This window comes from Antechinus flavipes, chromosome 2 (assembly GCF_016432865.1).
Source record: "Antechinus flavipes isolate AdamAnt ecotype Samford, QLD, Australia chromosome 2, AdamAnt_v2, whole genome shotgun sequence".
Classification (NCBI taxonomy): Eukaryota; Metazoa; Chordata; class Mammalia; order Dasyuromorphia; family Dasyuridae; genus Antechinus; species Antechinus flavipes.
In genome coordinates, this window is record NC_067399.1 from 399412126 (window position 1) to 399430989 (window position 18864).

At 39.7% G+C, this 18864-nt stretch overlaps 1 protein-coding gene across 10 annotated transcripts in view; it reads left to right on the plus strand.

Moving 5' to 3' along the window:
* TCOF1 (treacle ribosome biogenesis factor 1) overlaps positions 1–18864 on the plus strand; it is a 69686-nt gene that overhangs the window by 25917 nt on the left and 24905 nt on the right. For 8 of the 10 annotated variants that reach the window (XM_051978712.1, XM_051978709.1, XM_051978708.1 and 5 more), the window contains 10 exons: positions 5075–5299; positions 5868–6098; positions 8977–9207; positions 9981–10211; positions 10578–10817; positions 10922–11095; positions 12293–12502; positions 15434–15571; positions 16919–17101; positions 17205–17414. In XM_051978712.1, coding sequence (XP_051834672.1) covers positions 5075–5299; positions 5868–6098; positions 8977–9207; positions 9981–10211; positions 10578–10817; positions 10922–11095; positions 12293–12502; positions 15434–15571; positions 16919–17101; positions 17205–17414 — 2073 coding nt within the window. The remainder of the gene's footprint in view (positions 1–5074; positions 5300–5867; positions 6099–8976; positions 9208–9980; positions 10212–10577; positions 10818–10921; positions 11096–12292; positions 12503–15433; positions 15572–16918; positions 17102–17204; positions 17415–18864) is intronic. The other 2 variants (XM_051978711.1, XM_051978714.1) reach the window with 2 other exon arrangements.

Genomic DNA, 18864 nt, shown 5'->3' on the forward strand with positions numbered 1-18864 from the left:
GTGCCTTTCATTCTATTTCAGTTCAAACCTATCTTGCTAGGTTCCTCTGAAACTAACCAACCCTTTGCTTATTTTTAGTAAGAAATAACACTGGGAGGATTCTGAGACAATGGCAGGGCAGGGCAGAAAATTCAAGGCTCTTCAGATTTCCCCTACAAATAACAAAATTGTGAACATAGATTGATGAAAAACAAATAAAACTGGGGCAGAACAGGGGTTATCTTTGGACAACTGGAGAAGATCAGAAGAAAGATCCCAGGACTGAGGTTTAACCAACATGAAGTGTAAATACTCGAGAATATCTGGGCTAGTGGGGAGACCTGGGGCTAGCTGGGTTGAGAGATAGCCTCAGCCTAAACCCCAGGAACTTTCAGCACCTGACAGCTTAGAAAATCTGGGGAATAGGGGTCTTAAGTCTAGGAAGATTGCGGGAACCTTTGCTGATAAGGAACATCAGGTTCATCTGTGCTTCAGAGACACAGCCCTAGGTGAAAAAGAACCAGTATCCTGGTGAGAGCAGAAGCAGTGGGGCACGGTAGCTGCTGGCTACAGGCCAAGAGGTTCGAGTCCTTGGTTTTAGATTCCAGGCCAGAGTGGGGAACTGAAGTGAAGCCAGAGGTATCATCCTTCCTCACCGGAGGACTAGAGGCAGTTAAACTAGTAAGTTTTAATTTAAAAAAAAAAATCAACAGGCAGAAGAGAAAAGAACCTATACTATATGATTAGGGAATACCAGAGTTCATCTTCAGAGGAGTACATTAAAGTGAAAAAAAAAAAGCCTCCTCTACACCAAAGAGTAATGTTAAATGACTATCTGTCCACCAAGAATTTATAGAACTCAAAAAAGACTTTAAAACAAACAAAAATTAAGATCCAAGAAAAAGAAGATTATGAAAAGAAAGTCAACCAAATAGAAAAGGATATCCAGAGTCTTAAAGAAGAAAATGATTCTTTGAAAATTAGAATTGGACAAGGAGAAGCTAGTGAAGGCATAAGAGACCAAGAAACAACAAAACGTGTGTGTGTGTGTGTGTGTGTGTGTGTGTGTGTTTAGCATTTAGTTTTATTTTTTAATAATTAAAGCTTTCTATTTTCAAGATTCATGTTTTACAACATTCACCTTTGCAAAACCTTGTGCTCCAAATTTTTTCCCTTCTTTTCCCCTATCCCCTCCCCTAGATGGCAAGTAATCCAATATGTGTTAAACATGTGCAATTCTTCTATACATATTTCCACAATTATTATGCTGCACAAGAAAAATCAGATCAAAAAGGGGAAAAATGCAAGCAAGCAACAAAAAGAGTGAAAATGCTATGTTGTGATACACATTCAGGTCCCAGATTATCTCTCTGGGTGTAGATGGCTCTCTTCATCACAAGATTATTGGAACTGGCCTGAATCGTCTCATTGTTGAAAAGAGCCATGTCCATTAGAATTGATCATTGTATAATCTTCTTGTTGCTGTGTACAATGTTCTTCTGGTTCTACTCACTTCACTTCAGCTTCAGTTCATATAACTCTCTCCAGGCCTCTCTGAAATCATCCTGCTGGTCATTTCTTACAGAACAATAATATTCCATAACATTCATATACCACAGTTTATTCAGCCATTCTCCAACTGATGGGCATCCATTCAGTTTCCAGTTCCCTGCCATTACCAAAAGGGCTGCCACAAACAGTTTTGCAAAAATAAAATCTAAAGAATGAACAAATAGAAGAGAATATAAAACATAAGAAAAACAACAAATCTGGAGAACAGATCAAAAATATAATTGGATTACCTAAAAGTTATAACCAAAAAAAAGAACCTTGACACAATAATACAAGAAATACAAAATACTCTTTGATTGAAGAGCATTGTCCTGAAGTGATAGAACAAGAGGAGAGAGTAGAAATAGAAAAAAATCCACCAATCGCCACCTCAAAAGACATCCTTCAAGGAAAATGCATCAAAATATTATGCTAAATTTTGAAACCCTGAGATCAAAGAGGAAATTTTACAAGAAACAATTCAAATATGCTGGATGTATAATAAGAATTGTAAAGGATTTATCAGCAGCTACAATAAAAGACTGCAAGTCTTGGAATATTATATATTGACAAATAAGAACTAGCCTGTGGCCAAAAATATTATATCTAGCAAATTTGAGTATAATATTGAACTTAAAAAAATGAATATTCAATGAACTCTCAGATTTTGGGGAATTTGTCTCAAATCTGAATTCAGTAGAAAATTTGACATGTAAGAGCCAACATCAAAGACTAATTTCAAAAGACTCAGTAAGCACATTATATCTTATACTTGGAAATATAAATCATACGTCTAAGATTAGCACCAGTAAATAGGTAGTCAGAAAGATTGGGGCAGAGCTGAGTATGATCTGACTCCAAAAAGGTAAAAATAGTTATTATAAGAGTGAGGTGCAGAGAAAGAATAAACACAGGCATTTAAAGGGAGAAGGAGGCATGGTAATTATAAAAACCTACTCACATCATGAAGGGGTTAAATAGGGAACACTTTGTGTGTGTTTGTGTGTGTGTGTGTAGCACCCTCCAAAATCTATAAAGAAATAAGGGAGGGGAAGAAGGAAGAGCATAAGATGAGGTATAGAAGGATACATGCAGATTAATGGGAAAGGGATAAAGAGGGAAGGAAAGGGTGACATAGGATGAAGTGGAGTTCAGAATGTTGTTTAGATTAACAGGAGTGGGATATGGTGTATACATATCCAGTTGGACTGGGATAAAGAGGGAAGAAAGGGTGGAAAGAAGAAGACAGGATCCTTGGGTGAATAGTAATTGCAAGTTAAGGAGTAGTATTACAGTAAAAGAGTTTGTAGGGATAGGAAATAGATATTCACAAACACAATAACAAGGGGTCAGAAGCAGAACTTATTATGAAAAAAAGGTAGGACTAGTAATCATTGATCTCAGAGTCAAACTTAAAGATTCAACTAAGATAAATCTACATTATATGTCAGCCATATTGTTTTTGATGCATGCCTATGCATTTGTAAATGCATATATGTGTGTGTAGATATACAAGTAGATGTATATATGTATGTGTGTATAGATATGTGTATGTAGGTGGGTGGCGAGGTGTATCTCTGTGTGGGTGTATGTATACATAAATATATCCAAGAACTCATCTATAGCCCATTTGGGGGAGGTAAGGAGGATGAAAGGGAGAAAAAGGATAAAATTTAAAATGTACAGCATAGAACAAAAGAATAACCTACAGAGAAGCACCCTCTCCCTCCCCCAAAAAAGGACAGTCACGAATATATTTCTTCTATTATGATATATACTTTATTGAAATGGAAATTTATTGTTACATATTTCAAATCCTTCCATGTTCTGCTGCACACATGACAATTTTTTTTCCTTTTTTTTTTCATAATTATAATATTATTATATTCATAATTATATTTATTGACAGAACGCGGACCTGGGTAATTTTTTACAACATTATCCCTTGCACTCACTTCTGTTCCGACTTTTCCCCTCCCTTCCTCCACCCCATCCCCCAAATGGCAAGCAGTCCTATACAAGTTAAATATGTCACAGTATAGCCTAGATACAATATATGTGTGCAGAACCAAACAGTTCTCTTGTTGCATAGGAAGAATTGAATGACAATTTTTTTCTTATTTTATATTTAGTTCAAGTAAATAATTAAAAAAAAATAATAATAATACCTTACTGCTTTCCCATGCCACCAATTTATTTATTTTTATGGTCACTCCCTTAGTTTGCAGTTATTTGCCATCACAAAATGATCTGTTGTAACTTTGTGTACATTGAGTTATCATCTTCTTTCATTTGGGAATATAGACCTACCCTAGTAGTGATATAGCACAGTCTAAAGAGTTGTACAGTATATTAACTTTTTTGTATCTGTTCTGTATTGTTGAAATGGCACATTTCAGAGTTCTTAGTGATCATTTAATTTAATGACTTTTTCTCAATTATCCACCTTGATTTCTCTAAAGCTTTTCATACTGTTTTGTTAACACCACCACATTCTCTTCCTTTAGGTTTCTATAACATGTTCTTTGCACATCCTGTCTGTATGACTATTCCTTCTCTTTCTTATTTTCTGGATTATCAGTATCCTACCCCCTAACAAGGGCTCTGTTCTAATCTCTGTGATGCCTCTCAGATATAAATTGATAGATGGATAGATAGACAGACATCGATGGAGATAAATAGATGTATGTCTAGAGATAGATGTATAGAGATAGATGAACAGACAGATAGACAGATGAATAGATAGATAGTTATTCATCCTTCATTGCTGTCCTGAACTCTTCTCCCCACTCTTACTCCCTTGCAGACATCTCCACCTGAGTGTGCCTTTATCATCTTAAGCTCAGCAGGTCTCAAATGATTCTTATCAAGCTCCCTTCCCTTTGGATTAATTAAACTTCCCTTTTTATTGACAGAACCCATGCCAGGGTAATTTTTTACAACATTATCCTTTGCACTCACTTCCGTTCCGATTTTTCCCCTCCCTCCCTCCACCCCCTCCCCTAGATGGCAAGCAGTTCTTTACATGTTGAATAAAACCTCCCTTTTCAAGAATTCATCTCTGTCTGGTGAGAGCACTCCATCTCCCAAGTCCCTCAAGTTTGTAACCCTTACCATCCCTAACTCTTCACTCTCACTATCCTTCTGCAGCCAGTTACTGCCCAACTCTTGTCCCTGTACGTCTCCCACATTCTTCCCCTTTTCCCCTCCCACCCTGTTAGCTCTCATTCTACATCAAACCTTGCTCATTTCTTCCAAGGTTAGAAGCTAGATGACATTATACATAAAGTGAAGGGCCTTAGAAAGACCTGAGTTCAAATGTTACCTCAAACATCTATTAACTGAGGGCTCTGTCTGAACAAACCATGTACTCTCCCTGGCCTCAGTTTCCTCACCTGAAATAATAGAATTAAAGGACTTTGCAGACCTTAGAGCACTATGTAAATGCTAGGTATTATTCTTAAAATATTCTCCTAATTGGACTATTTTGATTTCCTTCCATGACTCCTAATTCTTTCTCTGAACTTTAACTTTCTCCCTCTAGGTGAGGCCTTCAGGGAAAACTCCAGTTAAAGCTACCCCTGCCCCGCTCCCCAAGAGCCTTCTAGAGAAGGGGGCTCTTCAACCTTCTGGGAAAATGGCGACTGCAGCTCCCAGTACCAAGGGGACTTCTCCAGCCAAAGGGATGAGACCTGGGGGATCAGAAGACAGTTCTGAGAGCAGTGATGAGTCAGAAAGCGAAGTGGAAACTCCTACATCCCAAGGACAGGTGAGAAGTCTGAGAGGGAAGTAAACAGCAGTTGGAGGCAGCTGAAAGGGCCAAAAGTTGTGACCTTCATCTGATATCTCTTCCAGCTCTAAATCCTATGATCCTGCTTGAACTTCAAGTTTCCTCATCTGTCAAATGGGGATAATAGTGCCTTGTGCTAGCTATTTAGCAGGAATGGTTGTAAGAATCATAAGTGTGATATATAAGAGTTATGTGATATTTAAATAATAAACACACTGCCTCCCTCATCTGTCTCCAAGTTCACAGCTTATAGTCACAGGTATATGGTCTTTTGGAAAGTTTAATTTTCTTTTTCTTTCTTTCTTTTTTTTTTTTTTTAGCCAGCCTTTAACTGAGGTAATCTGAAAACTTTACCAATGTTGCTTTTTAATGATACCTTGAGTTTCCTCTCCTGTGGGTGTGGGGGGAATCTAACTGGATATTGCTTGTATTTCAGATAAAGAAAATGGTTTTCTCTTTATTGTCATCAAAACTAGCCCCAAACGGTCTACTTAATTTTCTCATTTGACTCCTAATTAATTCTCTGGTTCTTCTTTCTTCCCACCAGGCAGTATCATCAGTGAAAACTCCTCAACTGAAAGCCTCTCCTTCCCCTACCACCATGAGGCCATTGGGAAAAGGAGTTCTTCCCACTTCAGGAAAGTTAGTATCTGCAGCTTCCAATGGCAAGGGGCCATCTCCCACCAAGGCCGTGGGGGCTGGGAAGCCAGAGGAGAGTAGTTCTGAGAGCTCTGATGAGACAGACAGTGATGTGGAGGTACCTGTGTCTCAAGGACAGGTAAGTCATCATTAGGCTCTGACTTCTCTTCAGACCTGTCTTTGTGTAGAATAGGAACAACATAGCATTTTCATTCTTTTTATTGTTTGCTTGCATTTTGTTTTCTTTCTCATTTTTTTCCTTTTTGATCTGATTTTTTTTATGTGCAACAAGATTATTGTATAAATATGTATGCATATATTGGATTTAAGATATATTTTAACATGTTTAACATATATTGGATTACTTGCCATCCAGGGGAGAGGGTGGGAAGAAGAGGGGAAATTTGGAACACAAGGTTTTGTAAGGGTCAATGTTGAAAAATTATCCATGTATATGTTTTGAAAATAAAAAGCTTTAATTTAAAAAATTAGAATAGGAACTGCTTCTGGCTGGAATGCCAATCTCTAAAGTCAGCCAGTCAACTGGTACCTATTAAGTATCTGCTGTGTGCTGGACACTGGGCTAAACTCTGGGCATACAGAGAAAGATGAGAGTTTCTGCTTTCTGGGGCCTTGAATGATCTAATGAGAATGATACCTGTAAACAACACTGTTGAACAAGATCTCAGGAGAGGGTAAATTGGAGAGAGTCACTGAGGGAAGGCACTCAGATTAAGGAGGAGTAGAAAAGGCAGAACTTTAACTGAGGCAGGGAGCAAGCCAGGAGGTAGAGAGGACAGAGTGCATTCCATGGGCAGCAGCTACTGAAATACTTAAAAGTTAGGAGGAGTATCTCCCATAAGGAGATACTGGATCAAAGAATATGCAGGAGTACATAAAGTATAGGAAGACTGGAAAGGGAGCCAGGTTATGAAAAGCTGTCCAACAGGATTTTATATTTGGTCCTTGAAGAGATAGGGAATTTCTGGAGAGGGTGGGAGGTAGTATGGTCACACCTGAGATTTAGGAAAATCAGTTTGATAGCTGAGGAAAATGGATTAGAGTGGGGAGAGACTAGAGGCAGGCAGACCATCAGCAGCCTATTGCAGTAGTTCAGTCATGAGGTGATGAAGGCCTGCTCTGGGGGGTGGTAGCAGCATTGAGGGGAGACCCAGTCTTTGTGATGACATAGGGGAGTGAGAGATAGTGACTGAGAGGGTGGTAGGACCCTTGATGTGAATAAGGAAGTTTGGAAAGGGGGGAGGTTCAGAGAGAAATAATGAACTCCATTGTGGACGTACTGAGTTTAAGATATCTCTAGGACATCCGATTCAAGATACCTACTAGGTGTTTGGGGAGGGCAAACTAGAAGTATTAGGGAGAAAAATTAAGTTTGAACTAGTACATCAGAAGCATGTGCATAAAGATAATAATTGAAGATAGTAGAGTTTATGAGATCACCTGGTAAAATAGTAGAGAGAGAAGAGGGCCCAAGAGAGAGCCTTGGGAGACTCCTAATCATAGGGATACCACTAATCCTAGTGGGCATAATATGAATTAAGAGCCAATAAAGGAAACAATAATTAGTCATATGGGCAGGAAGAGGACCAGGAGAGAGCAATGTCTGCAGGTTTGGGGGTGAAAGTCCTTCAGGTCCATTTTATGCTTAGCTTTTTTTGTTCCAGACCTTAGTCTCTACAAAAGTAAAGTAACTTCCAGCCTGTTTTGCTGGGCAGTGACAGATATGAGGTCCATAAAACAGATTTCCTGGAAGTAAGGAGGTGAATGAGTACATAGATCCAGATCTCTGTATTACAGGAGGTCCTCAGAAAAGGATCTCTTCTCCACTAGGACAAGGAACAACCTTGACAGTAGTTGTTGGTGACCACAGGAGACAAAATGTACATTCATTTTTACTTAAAATCAAAGCTTTTTTGTTAAGTTCTTGAACTCTTATTAATATTAATATGGCATGGGGGGTAGAAAGTGTAACTGTACCGATTTGTGTCTTTTCCCATTCCCTGGGTTTCTGGAAACCAAACCCATTTGGCTTGTGCTCAGATGATTGAAGTTTCTTTTCTTTCTTTTCTTTTCCCCTTTCTAGCTTTCCCAGTTTGTAATACATAGTGAACAGCCTCTTCCCTTCTTCCTTCTCCCCTCCCACCTACTTTTCTTTTTCTTTTCTCCTCCCCCCCCCTCCTCCCCCCCGCAAAGGACAAAGATTTTATTACACTACTAAGAGGGTGCCAAATCCCAAAGGTTTTTAACAAGGATAAGATTTTAGCAATTAACACAGAGGAAAATACCAGTAAATGCCTTGAGGCATACATTTTGATAGGCAAACCCTAAAACCCTAGTTAGCTTCTGAATGGGCATATTTTTTAATAGGGGACATATTGGGGGAATTGACATCATAACTTGGCTTTCTGATTGGATACAATAAAAGTACAGTTTCCAAAGACTTCCACCTGGGGTGGGACTATAATCAAAAGTCCATTTGAACAAAAGACCTGCTTAAGAACAGAAGGCCTAAATAAAAAAAAAAAGGGATTCACTTATAATTTTATGAGTGTTCCCCCCTGCTTGCCCCAGGGAGTAGCCAGGTTTCCAGATTGTTTACTGAGATTCTGACTTTCTGGGCTAGTGTCCACCTAGTTATGCAGGACCTCACCATTTCCCTCCCCTCAGTAAATGGGACCCAGAATCTTTTAAGGTGAGGGAGAAAGGTCTCTTCTTTTTGAAACTACTTTCTGCTGGGCATAGAATTGTCCCTCTCTTAGAGATCCCACTCAAAGGGGTGATGAGCTCTAGAACCCAGAGGCTCCCTACTTTCTTTTTCTTTCCTACTACTTTCTTTTTTTAACAGGATAAAGCACACTCTTTTTTTCTTCCCTAGGAAAATACAATAAATAAATAAAGACATTGGTATTGAGGGGAGAAAAAAGTGATACAGCTTCATCCCTGGCTAAGAGTCCCCTAACATTTCTGCTTGATCTATTTTTCTTTTGTGACCTTAGACAAAACCATCAGTGAAAACTCCCCAAATCAATACCTCTGCACCGAAATTGGACACCATCACCTCCATCTCTTCTAAGGGCACTCAGGGGAGAGTATCTACTCCAGCTCCATGTAAATCAGGGACTTTGCCCCTTCAGGCCAAAGCAGCAGGACCTGGGAGACTCGAGGACACTTCTGAAAGCAGTGAGGAGTCAGAGAGTGAGGAGGAGAGCCCAACATCCCGGGGAAAGGTGAGACTGCATGAGGACCCTTGGGTCTTTTTTAGATCTGAAAGGGAGTTGATCTATGTAGCGCCTTCCTTTTACAGATAAAGAAGCAAAGGTTAGTTTTCTCTGTCCAGTTACCTTCTGGTCTGCATTGGTCCTTTTTGACTTAGAAGGGGACCTCTGAGTCCTCAGGGGAAAGAGACATGTTGTTTGAAATGCCTGTGGGACACACAGTTGTAAGTTTCTAGTAGGCAGTTAGTGATAGCATACTGAGCCTAGAGCCCAGAAGAGATTCCCAACTGGATATTCAGATGTGACAATCTGCTTTGAGATTAAAGCCAAGATTGCAGATGAGGTTGTCATGAGGAATAACATAAAGGGAGAAGAGGATCCAGGACATGGGGTACACCCTCCTTTAGGGGGTGTGATGTGCAGGAGCAGCCAGTAAAGGAGGTGGTGAAGGAGCACTCTGATACTACTGGTTGGTGGAGAACCAGGAGAGAACCAGGTTACCAAAGGAAGGGTGTCAGGTGGAAAGAAGGCAGTTGAAGAGCAGCCATCCAGTAGGACAGTTAAGCGATCACAAATAACTGGTTTCACCAAATGAGGAGGTTGGAAAACCAGACCCGTTAGGTGTGAGCAGTGAGTGCTGCTGCTTCCTTTCCTTTGACTCAGCATCTGTGGTTTCTGATACATTCTCATCAGTTTGTTTCTAAGAACATGAGCAGCTTTGATTTTTGCATCACAGTCCTCTATTCCTGATCTTCATTTATGTTTTTCTCTTGGTGCAATCTTAGGCAAAGCCCACCATGAAAGCTTCCCAAGTCGATACTCCTCCAGGAAAAGGGGCCCCCGTCATTCCTCTCTCCTCTCAAGACACTCAGGGGAGAGTATCTACTCCAGCTCCCTGTAAATCAGGGACTTTGCCTCTCCAGGCCAAAGCATCAGGACCTGGGAGACACAAGGACACTTCTGAAAGCAGTGAGGAGTCAGAGAGTGAGGAAGAGAGCCCAGCATCTCGGGGACAGGTGAGACCAAAAGAGGACCAAAAGACCTTGGGTCTTTTTTAGATCAGGAAGAGAATAGTGAAGGTAATTCAGTGTAACTCTCGATTTGTAGATGATGAAATAGGAGTTGCTCATACTCCAAAGCCATGTCCAAGTAGATTGTGAACTTCTAAAATCTGAGGCATAAAAGGGAATGAAAAGTAGTAAGAGCAGGAGCTTTCTTATTTTAGGAGTGGCTCTTGTCATGCTTTCCTTGGCATTTGGTTCAACTTCTGCTGATCCTAATAGCTTCTCATCTATTTGATTTTTGATCAACATAGAACTGGAATAAGCCTTGATTCTTGGATCACAGCCCTTGATTCCTTTGTTTTCATTCTATGGTCTTAGGCAAAACTGGCAGTGAAAACCCCTCAAGCTGACACCATCTTAGGCAAAGGGACCTCTGTCTCCCCTAAGGGCACTCAGGGGAAAGCATCTACTCTGTCCGCCTTGAAATCAGGGACTGTACCTCTCCAGGCCAAAGGAGAAGTCCAACAAAAGATAGGTTGGCTTGGGAAACCAGAAAACACTTCAGAGAGCAGTGAGGATTCAGAGTGTGAAGAGAGCATCCCAGTATCTCAGGTCCAGGTGTGTCCCTTGTTTGTAATTATCCTCATCCAGTCTCTTTAATCTAGAGGGGACCGTTAACCCCCTTGTCTATCTCTTCTCATAGTGCTTTCTCTTGGTTTTAGGTAAAACCTGCAGTCATACTTCCTATAGGTTTGGAGGGAAAGAAAGGGACTACTGCATCATCTCCTAAGAAGTCAGCAGTTCCCTCCCTTCAGGCCATGAAGGTGGATTCCAGCAGCTCAGAAGAGAGCTCCAGCAGTAGCGATGAGGTGGTGATCCCTCCAACCCAAAGACAGGTGAGGTCAGAAGGAAGGGGGAAAGCAGTCATTGCAGCTTGAGGCCATGTCAGATTGGCCTTGTTCCCCACTTCAGTCTTCAGGTAGAGCATCCAGAGAGCAGTTAGTGTGATGCTGACCATTCTCATCTCCCTTCTTTGTCACAACATGGCTCGGCTCTTTAATGTTCTTCAGAATAGATAACCTGATGCATTGGAAAGACCACTGGTTTGGGGGACAGTGAACCTGTATTCAAATCTCAGCTCCAGGGGCAGCTAGGTGGCGCAGTGGATAGAGCACCAACCTGAAGTTAGGAGGACCTGAGTTCAAATTTGGCCTCAGACACTTAACACTTCCTAGCTGTGTGACCCTGGGCAAGTCACTTAACCCCAATTGCCCCAGCAAAAAAAAAAAAAAATCCCAGCTCTGCCTTCTGTGTGGCATTAGATATGTCACTTAACCAAGAAAGTAAAATTGAAAAGTGAGGTTATCTTTGTACCTTTAAAAACTCCTCCACTCTAGATCTGTGGATTTTGTATCTCCCTTGTAACTCCCCATGTTCTTTTATCATATTCCTCTTGCCAAAGGAGGCAAAAAAAGTTTCTGGGAGGTCTTTTCAAATACTCCAAGCCACCATGCTTACACTTCCAGTGATTGCCATCTCCAGATGTGTTTTTTTGGGTTTGTGACATTTATAGCCTTAATCATCTCCTTATCTATGCTTGTTAAATTCCATTGAAGATGCTTATCTCTTAGGCATTTATTGTAAAGATGTTGATCAGAAGAACATGTTCCCAAGAACTCTAAAACTCCTTTTCCCTAGTTTATTACCTCTCTGGAGGTTTGGTCCTGCAGTAAGTGAGGTAGTTAATAATGATGATAGTGATATTTAAAAATTCTAGAGTTCTTAGCAGATTACAAAATAGTATCCTTGCCATAGACTTAGGAGTCTAGATTTTATTCTCATTTTACTGATGAGGAAATGGTCTTAAAGAGGTGATTAACCTATTCAGGAGCAAAAATGTAAAAGTATTATTCACTAACAATCAACCTAGTAACTAAGGTAATTAAAGATTAACATATCAAAAAGTTAAAGTGTATGTAGGTATATAAAAAGTAAAAGTGCCCTTGTATGTGGGTATGTCTGTGTCTGTCTTTGTGTATGTCTAGGTATGTAGACATTTATTCATTTATGTTAATCTTTTGGTACAATATTAGGCAAAACCCACAATGAAAGCTTCCCAAGTCGATACCCCTCCAGGAAAAAGGGCCCCTGTCACTCCTCTCTCCACTAAGGACACTCAAGAGAGAATATCTACTCCAGCTCTCTGGAAGTCAGGGTCTGTTCCCCTCCAGGCCAAAGCAGCAGGATCTGGGAGACCCGAGGACACTTCTGAAAGCAGTGAGGAATCAGAGAGTGAAGAGGAGGTAAAAAGCATCTCATTTGTTTCCATGTTCCTTTCTAAATGTTTTTGACTGCATTCATCAGATGTTTGTTGTTATTACTATATAATAGTAGCAGTATATGTGTTCTTTTATGAATGTTCTTTTCTTCATTCTACATAACTTGAAATAAAGTCTTCCTATGTTTATACCTGTTTGTCTTATAATAACTGTATCCTCAAGTTATTCTATTTCCTAATCTTTGGATGCACTGGTTTTTATAGTACTGACTAAATAAAGAATAGTACTGACTAAAATATTTTTGTATAGATGAGTCTTCCTAGCCCTAAAATCTTTAGATCAAAGGATATAAATAGTTTTGTTGTTTTTAAAGTATAATTCCATATTGCTTTTGAAAAGGCTTTGTTGATTCAGAACTCCTTTGCCCACTCCCATTGAATTGCTTCTTGTCACAAAGGAAAACACTTCCAGTACAGGGACCACGTGTAGCAATGTCTGCTGCCTTCATCCCTGTCCCTCCCCAACCCCTCTGCCTCAAGTAGGGCAGTATGTTCTCTCAGACTTAAGTTTAGGTTTTTTTAGTTTCTCAGAGTTTATCTTCTTTTTTAGCGATCTTATCGTTTTTATTGTAATCATTGTGTATGTTCTTTTGTTTCTGTTAAGCTCATCTTGTTATCAGTTCATGCACATCTTCTCTATTTATGAATTCCTCATTATTTCTTTCTCCTCAGTAGTTATTGACTTCACATATCATAAAGGTTTGGGTTTTTTGGTTTTTTTTTTTAGCTTTTCTCTAGGAAATGAGAATCTGCTTTGTTTTTTTACTTCTTTCATCACAGGAAGTGCTACCATGAATATTTTGACATCCATGGAGTTTTTGTTCCATTATTGACATCTATAGGGTACATGCCTGATCAAAGAATTCCCATTTCAAAGGAATTGGCCTTTTCCTCCTTAATTACAAACTGATAGAGAACAAGCCTCAGTTTTCTTATCTGTAAATAAGAGTGCTAGACTTCATGGCCTGTATTTTATTTTTATTTCTTTTTTTTATTATTACAGCTTTTTATTGACAGAACATATGCATGGGTAATTTTTGCAACATTGTTCCTTGCACTCACTTCTGTCCCAGCTTTTCCCTTCCCTCCCTCCACCCCTTCCCTTAGATGACAGGCAGTCTCCTACATGTTAAAGTGTATCTTAGATACAAGATATGTGTGTAGATCCATACAGTTCTCTTGTTGCACAAGAAAAATTGGATTCAGAAGGTAAAAATAACCTGGGAAGAAAAACAAAAATGCAAGTAGTCCACATTTATTTCCCAGTGTTCCTTCTCTGGGTGTAGCTGATTCTGTCCATCATTGATCAATTGGAACTGAATTGGATCTTCTCTTTGTTAAAGATAACCACATCATCAGAATACATCCTCATTCAGTATTGCTGTTGAAGTGTATAATGATCTCCTGGTTCTGCTCATTTTACTTAGTATCAGTTCATGTAAGTCTCTCCAAGCCTCTCTGTATTCATCGTGTTGGTCATTTCTTACAGAACAATAATATTCCATAACATTCATATATCGTGGCCTGTTCTTAATGGAAGATTCCTTTTAGGTCTAAATCTATGATTCTTTTTTTTTTTTTAATTTAAATTTTATTTTATTTAATAATAACTAAATCTATGATTCTTTGTTAGCATATTAACCAGCGGTCAGATCTCCCAGCTTCGTAATAATGTGTTTTTCTTCCCGTATCTCATCCAGCATTTACCAATCCATTTTTGTCATGTCTCCCAATTTGTACCACCTGCTTCTCAAAAAAAATTTTTTTTCCAGTTACATATAAAAAAAAAACTTTAACATATCTTTGTTTTTCTTTTCAGTTTTTGAGTTTCAAATTCCTCACCTGCTTTTTATATTTAAAAATATCTTTTACTGTTTGATTAATGTCATATAACTTTCATGTCTGTGAAACACAATATACAACAGTCAGAGCAGAGTTTACTTCAGTGCTTTAAAAAGATTATTATTTCTTTGATGTGGGTACTTGCTATAAATCTTGGTCAACAGTTAAGAAATAAGTCACAGATACCATTTAAGTATATTATCCATTTACTTAATTGCTTCAAGTTCTTATTCACTAAATATTTCCTAATTTATCATCCTCATCTTTGACTTCTCAGGCCCTTTTCAATATCTCTGACTTCTTAGTTCTAATTTAATTTTATTTATTTTAACTTTGATTATATCCTTAACATTCTCATTCACAAACTTTGTGAAAAGTCCCAGCAAATTTATAATTCTTTCTAGAACTCAAAAGTCAGTATTTTCTCATTAATAGCTCCTACTTCATAGGATTATTATGAAAATGGAGTACTTGATGAGGTTAATGAGGTAACATACATAAAGTGCTTTGTGAGCCTTAAAGGTATGTATAAATACTAGCTCTTATTATTTGGGCAGCTGAGTGGCCCAGTGGACAAAGTACTGATCTTGGAGTCAGAAGTCTGAATTCAAATCCCAATTCAAATCCTTACTAGCTGTGTGACTGGGCAAGGCACCTGTTTGCTTCAGCTGTAGAAGGAAATATCAAACCATTCTAGTATCTTTGCCCAGAATCCCCAAATGGGGTCACAAAGAGTCAAACACCAGTGAAATGACTGAACAACAACAAATTATTGTTGGTGGTAGTATTTAATTATTGTTGTTGTTTTCATGAGGATGATTCCTGTATATCAGGAAGATAACTTAGTCATTCTGAACTGTAATTTTTGATAGATAACCATTTAGTCATAGATATCCTGACCAATTAAAAGATCCCTTTAACATCTGGCTTCATGAAAGGACTAGATTCCTAAATTTTCTAAACATATAAAGCCATCAAAAAGTCAAGTTATACCCAGAAAAAGTTAAGTAGATTTCTGCACAACTTGCTTGTCTTTTTTTAAAAAAAACTCTAGGTAAAGTCATCTGCCCAAATCCCCCAGAGCAAAGCTGCTGAGAAGTCAATGGCCCCTGTCACCACCGTAGAGGAGACATCATCAGAAAGCAGCCAGGATACAGAAAGTGAAGGAGAAGTCCCAACTCCTCAGGGGCAGGTATATACGTGTGTGTGTGTGTGTGTGTGTGTGTGTGTGTGTGTGTGCGTGTGTGTGCATATAACCTATATTCCGTCTTTCTGGGCACAGGAAAAGAAATTATACAATATTAAGTGTGTCTATAGTCAGCAAGGCAGTAAATGTAAAAACAGAAATAAAACTTTCCCTGCCCTTAAGGAATTTACATTCTAGAGAGAGAGAAACATGTATATCTCTTCAGTATGTTCAAAATAAGTATGTGGTAATTTAAAAGTATTGATAGAATTATAAAGTATGTCACAGAGGAGGACAGCTAGGTGGGAGGGTAACTTAAATTCAATCCAACCTCAAACACTTGACACTTACTAGCTGTGTGTAATCTTGGGCACTTCACTTAATACTACAAAAAGAAAAAGAATATCACATAGAAAGTGATGTTTGATCATTTTTTCACTTTTTTTTTTCCAACATAGCTAATATGGAAGTATGTTTTGCATAATTTCACAAGTATTCACAAGTATAATTATTATCATGTTTCTTGCCTTCTCAATAGGAAAGGAGAGGAAGGGAGAGAATTTGGAACTCAAAATTTTTTTTTTTTAATGTTATAAATAATGAATTCTTTTTTGGACAGAAAAAAAGTAATGCTTGAACAGAGCTTTGAAGAAGACTAGGAAAATTTGGGGGCGGGAGCAAGAAGGGAGTGCATTCCAGCAATGGAGACACAGGCTGTATAAGAGTGTGGAGATGGAGCCTTGAACAAAAGGGAGTAGCAAGAGGCCAATTTGGCTGGTCTGTAAAGCCCGTGAAGGGGAATGCTGTGTAATAAGGCTGAGAAAATAAGTTGGAGCCAAGTTGCAAAGGGCTTTAAATGTCAGATGGGGCAGCTTGGTGGTGCAATGGATAGAGTACCAGCCTTGAAGTCAGGAGGACTTGAGTTCAAATCTAGTCTCATACTTTAACATGTTTAACATGTATGAGACTGCCTGCCATCTAGGGGAGGGGGTGGAGGGAGGAAGGAAAAAGTCAGAACAGAAGTGAGTACAAGGGACAATGTTGAAAAATTACCCATGCATATGTTCTGTCAATAAAAAGCTATAATTAAAAAAATATATAGTCTCAGACACTTAACACTTCCTAACTGTGTGACTCTGGGCAAGTCACTTAACCCCAAGTGCCTCAGCAAAAAGACAAAAAAAAAAAAAAAAAAAAAAAACCCAGGAATTTGGAAAAGTCATAGGGAGCTATGAGATTTGTTGATCTCATGAAGTTCATATACTTCAAAGGGTGTCTCTCTCTCTCTCTCTCTCGCTCTCTCTCTCTCTCTACCTCCCTCTCTCCCTCTCTCATATTTCTTTGTGGTTTAAGATAAAAACTGCTATGAAAAGTACCCAGATCAATACAGCCTCAGGAAGAGAGAGCAGGAGCATATCAGCCTCAGGAAAACCTGTGCCTTCCTCCCAGGCCACAAAAACTGAGCCAATAAGCCCGGAAGAGCCTTCTGATAGCAGCGAGGAATCCGAAAGTGAAGATGAGGTCATCTCGGTGCAGGTATGTCACCTGTCTTTGTTCTCCTTAAGTCATTTTCCCAACAGGTAGTCCAGTTTACTGAAGGCTCCTTCTTTTCCTTATAAATATTTCCTCATGGTTTTAGATAAAAACTGTAATGAAAACTCCTGAGGTTGCTGCAGCCTCAGCAAGAAAGAGCGAGCCCGTACCAGCCCCTAGGAAGTCTGCGATTCCATCTCCCCAAACCCAGGTGAGGCCTCCAGCTCAGAGCGCTGAAACCTCAGGGTCAGAGGAAAGCTCCAGCAGCAGTGACGAGTCTGGCAGCGAATTGGTGAGCTCTGCATCCCCTGAGCAGGTGAGCCTGCACTTGGGCCTGGCACTCCCTTCTAGCCTTTTCCTGAATCCTGGACTTTAAGAGCCATCAAGGACCCGAGAATCAAGCTAGATCAACCCCCTCCCCTTTTTTTTAAAACAGAGAGCAACTGACACTTGTACCACACTCAAGTTTGCAGGGTGACTTACACACAGTGTCTCTCATTTGAGTCCCAGAGCTTAAGTTTCCATGCTTTTCCAGTTCCAAATCCTTGGGTCCCAGACTACATGCTCTTTTCTTTCCGCTTTGCCTCCTAGGAAGAAACTGAGGTCTGGAAAGGAGGAAGGGGCTTGTTCCAAGTTTCATGGCCAGTCCGTGGCATTGTTAGTGACAGGACTGGGGCTTGGAACCAGCCTCCTAATCCTCAGGCTGCTGCTCCATCTGCTGCCTTCCTTTCTACAGCCATCCCAGGACCTGTCCCTTGATCCTAGAACTGGTAGTGGGAATCCTGAGGCAGGGAAGGAATTAGGACTTGTTCTTACTGAAACACACACTTTTGTTTATACACACATGCAGCTCATGTTTCTAGATGTGTTTTTTGTCATTTTTTTTGGATTTCCATTTACCTATAGAAAGTGACCAAGCACATGTCAGGAAGCTTATTTGTTGACCATAGACCCTCTTTACACTCCAGAAGGTTTCAGTATTCTCCTTTTAGTTTTCTTATCTCTTCTGACTTTGACTGTATAGATCACAGGCGTTTTTTGGCAGCTAGTCTTTTTTACCTGTGTGGTTTGAGTTACTTTCTCTCTCCATTTGGTTCTGATTAATTCTGAAGACTTCTAAAACAAGCAGGCCTGAACACACAGGCTCCAGCTGACCGGCAGATGGGCTCTGCGGTTTTCACCCAAGTACACCCTGGTTATTCTCTTCTAACCCCAGCATCTTTTCTGCATCCCAACTCTCCCCAGAGAGGGTGTGTGTCCACTTAATCCCCAGCTGGGAAACAGGCTCCACGAATGTCCTCCTCAGTGCCTCATGGTGAAGAAAGCTGTGTCACTGACGTCTGGGCCAGTCTGCTGGCTCTGACCACCAGTGCTCATCAGCCTGGAAAATCTTTGCTCATTGGTGATTTTTCTTTCCATTTTAAAGGTACACTAGATTTGGAATTGGAGGGTTTGAGCAACTGTCCCAGCTCTGTCTTCTATTGTCTGTATAACATGGGGCAAATTATTTAATGGCCCTAGATCTCAGTTTCCTCATTTATAAAATGTGAAAGTTGGACTTGTTGACTACTGAAGTCCCTTCCCACTCAATCTTATGAGTATGTGTTACCAAATTACTACAGAAATTCATCTCCTTTACATGCCATGTGGTTGGAATACTGTAATATCTAGTGACATCAAAGCCACCCCCTCGCAAATAGATAATCACAAAAGGACACAAGTCCACTATGTTCTAAAAATGATGGTTAGAAGGAAGAAAACAAGTG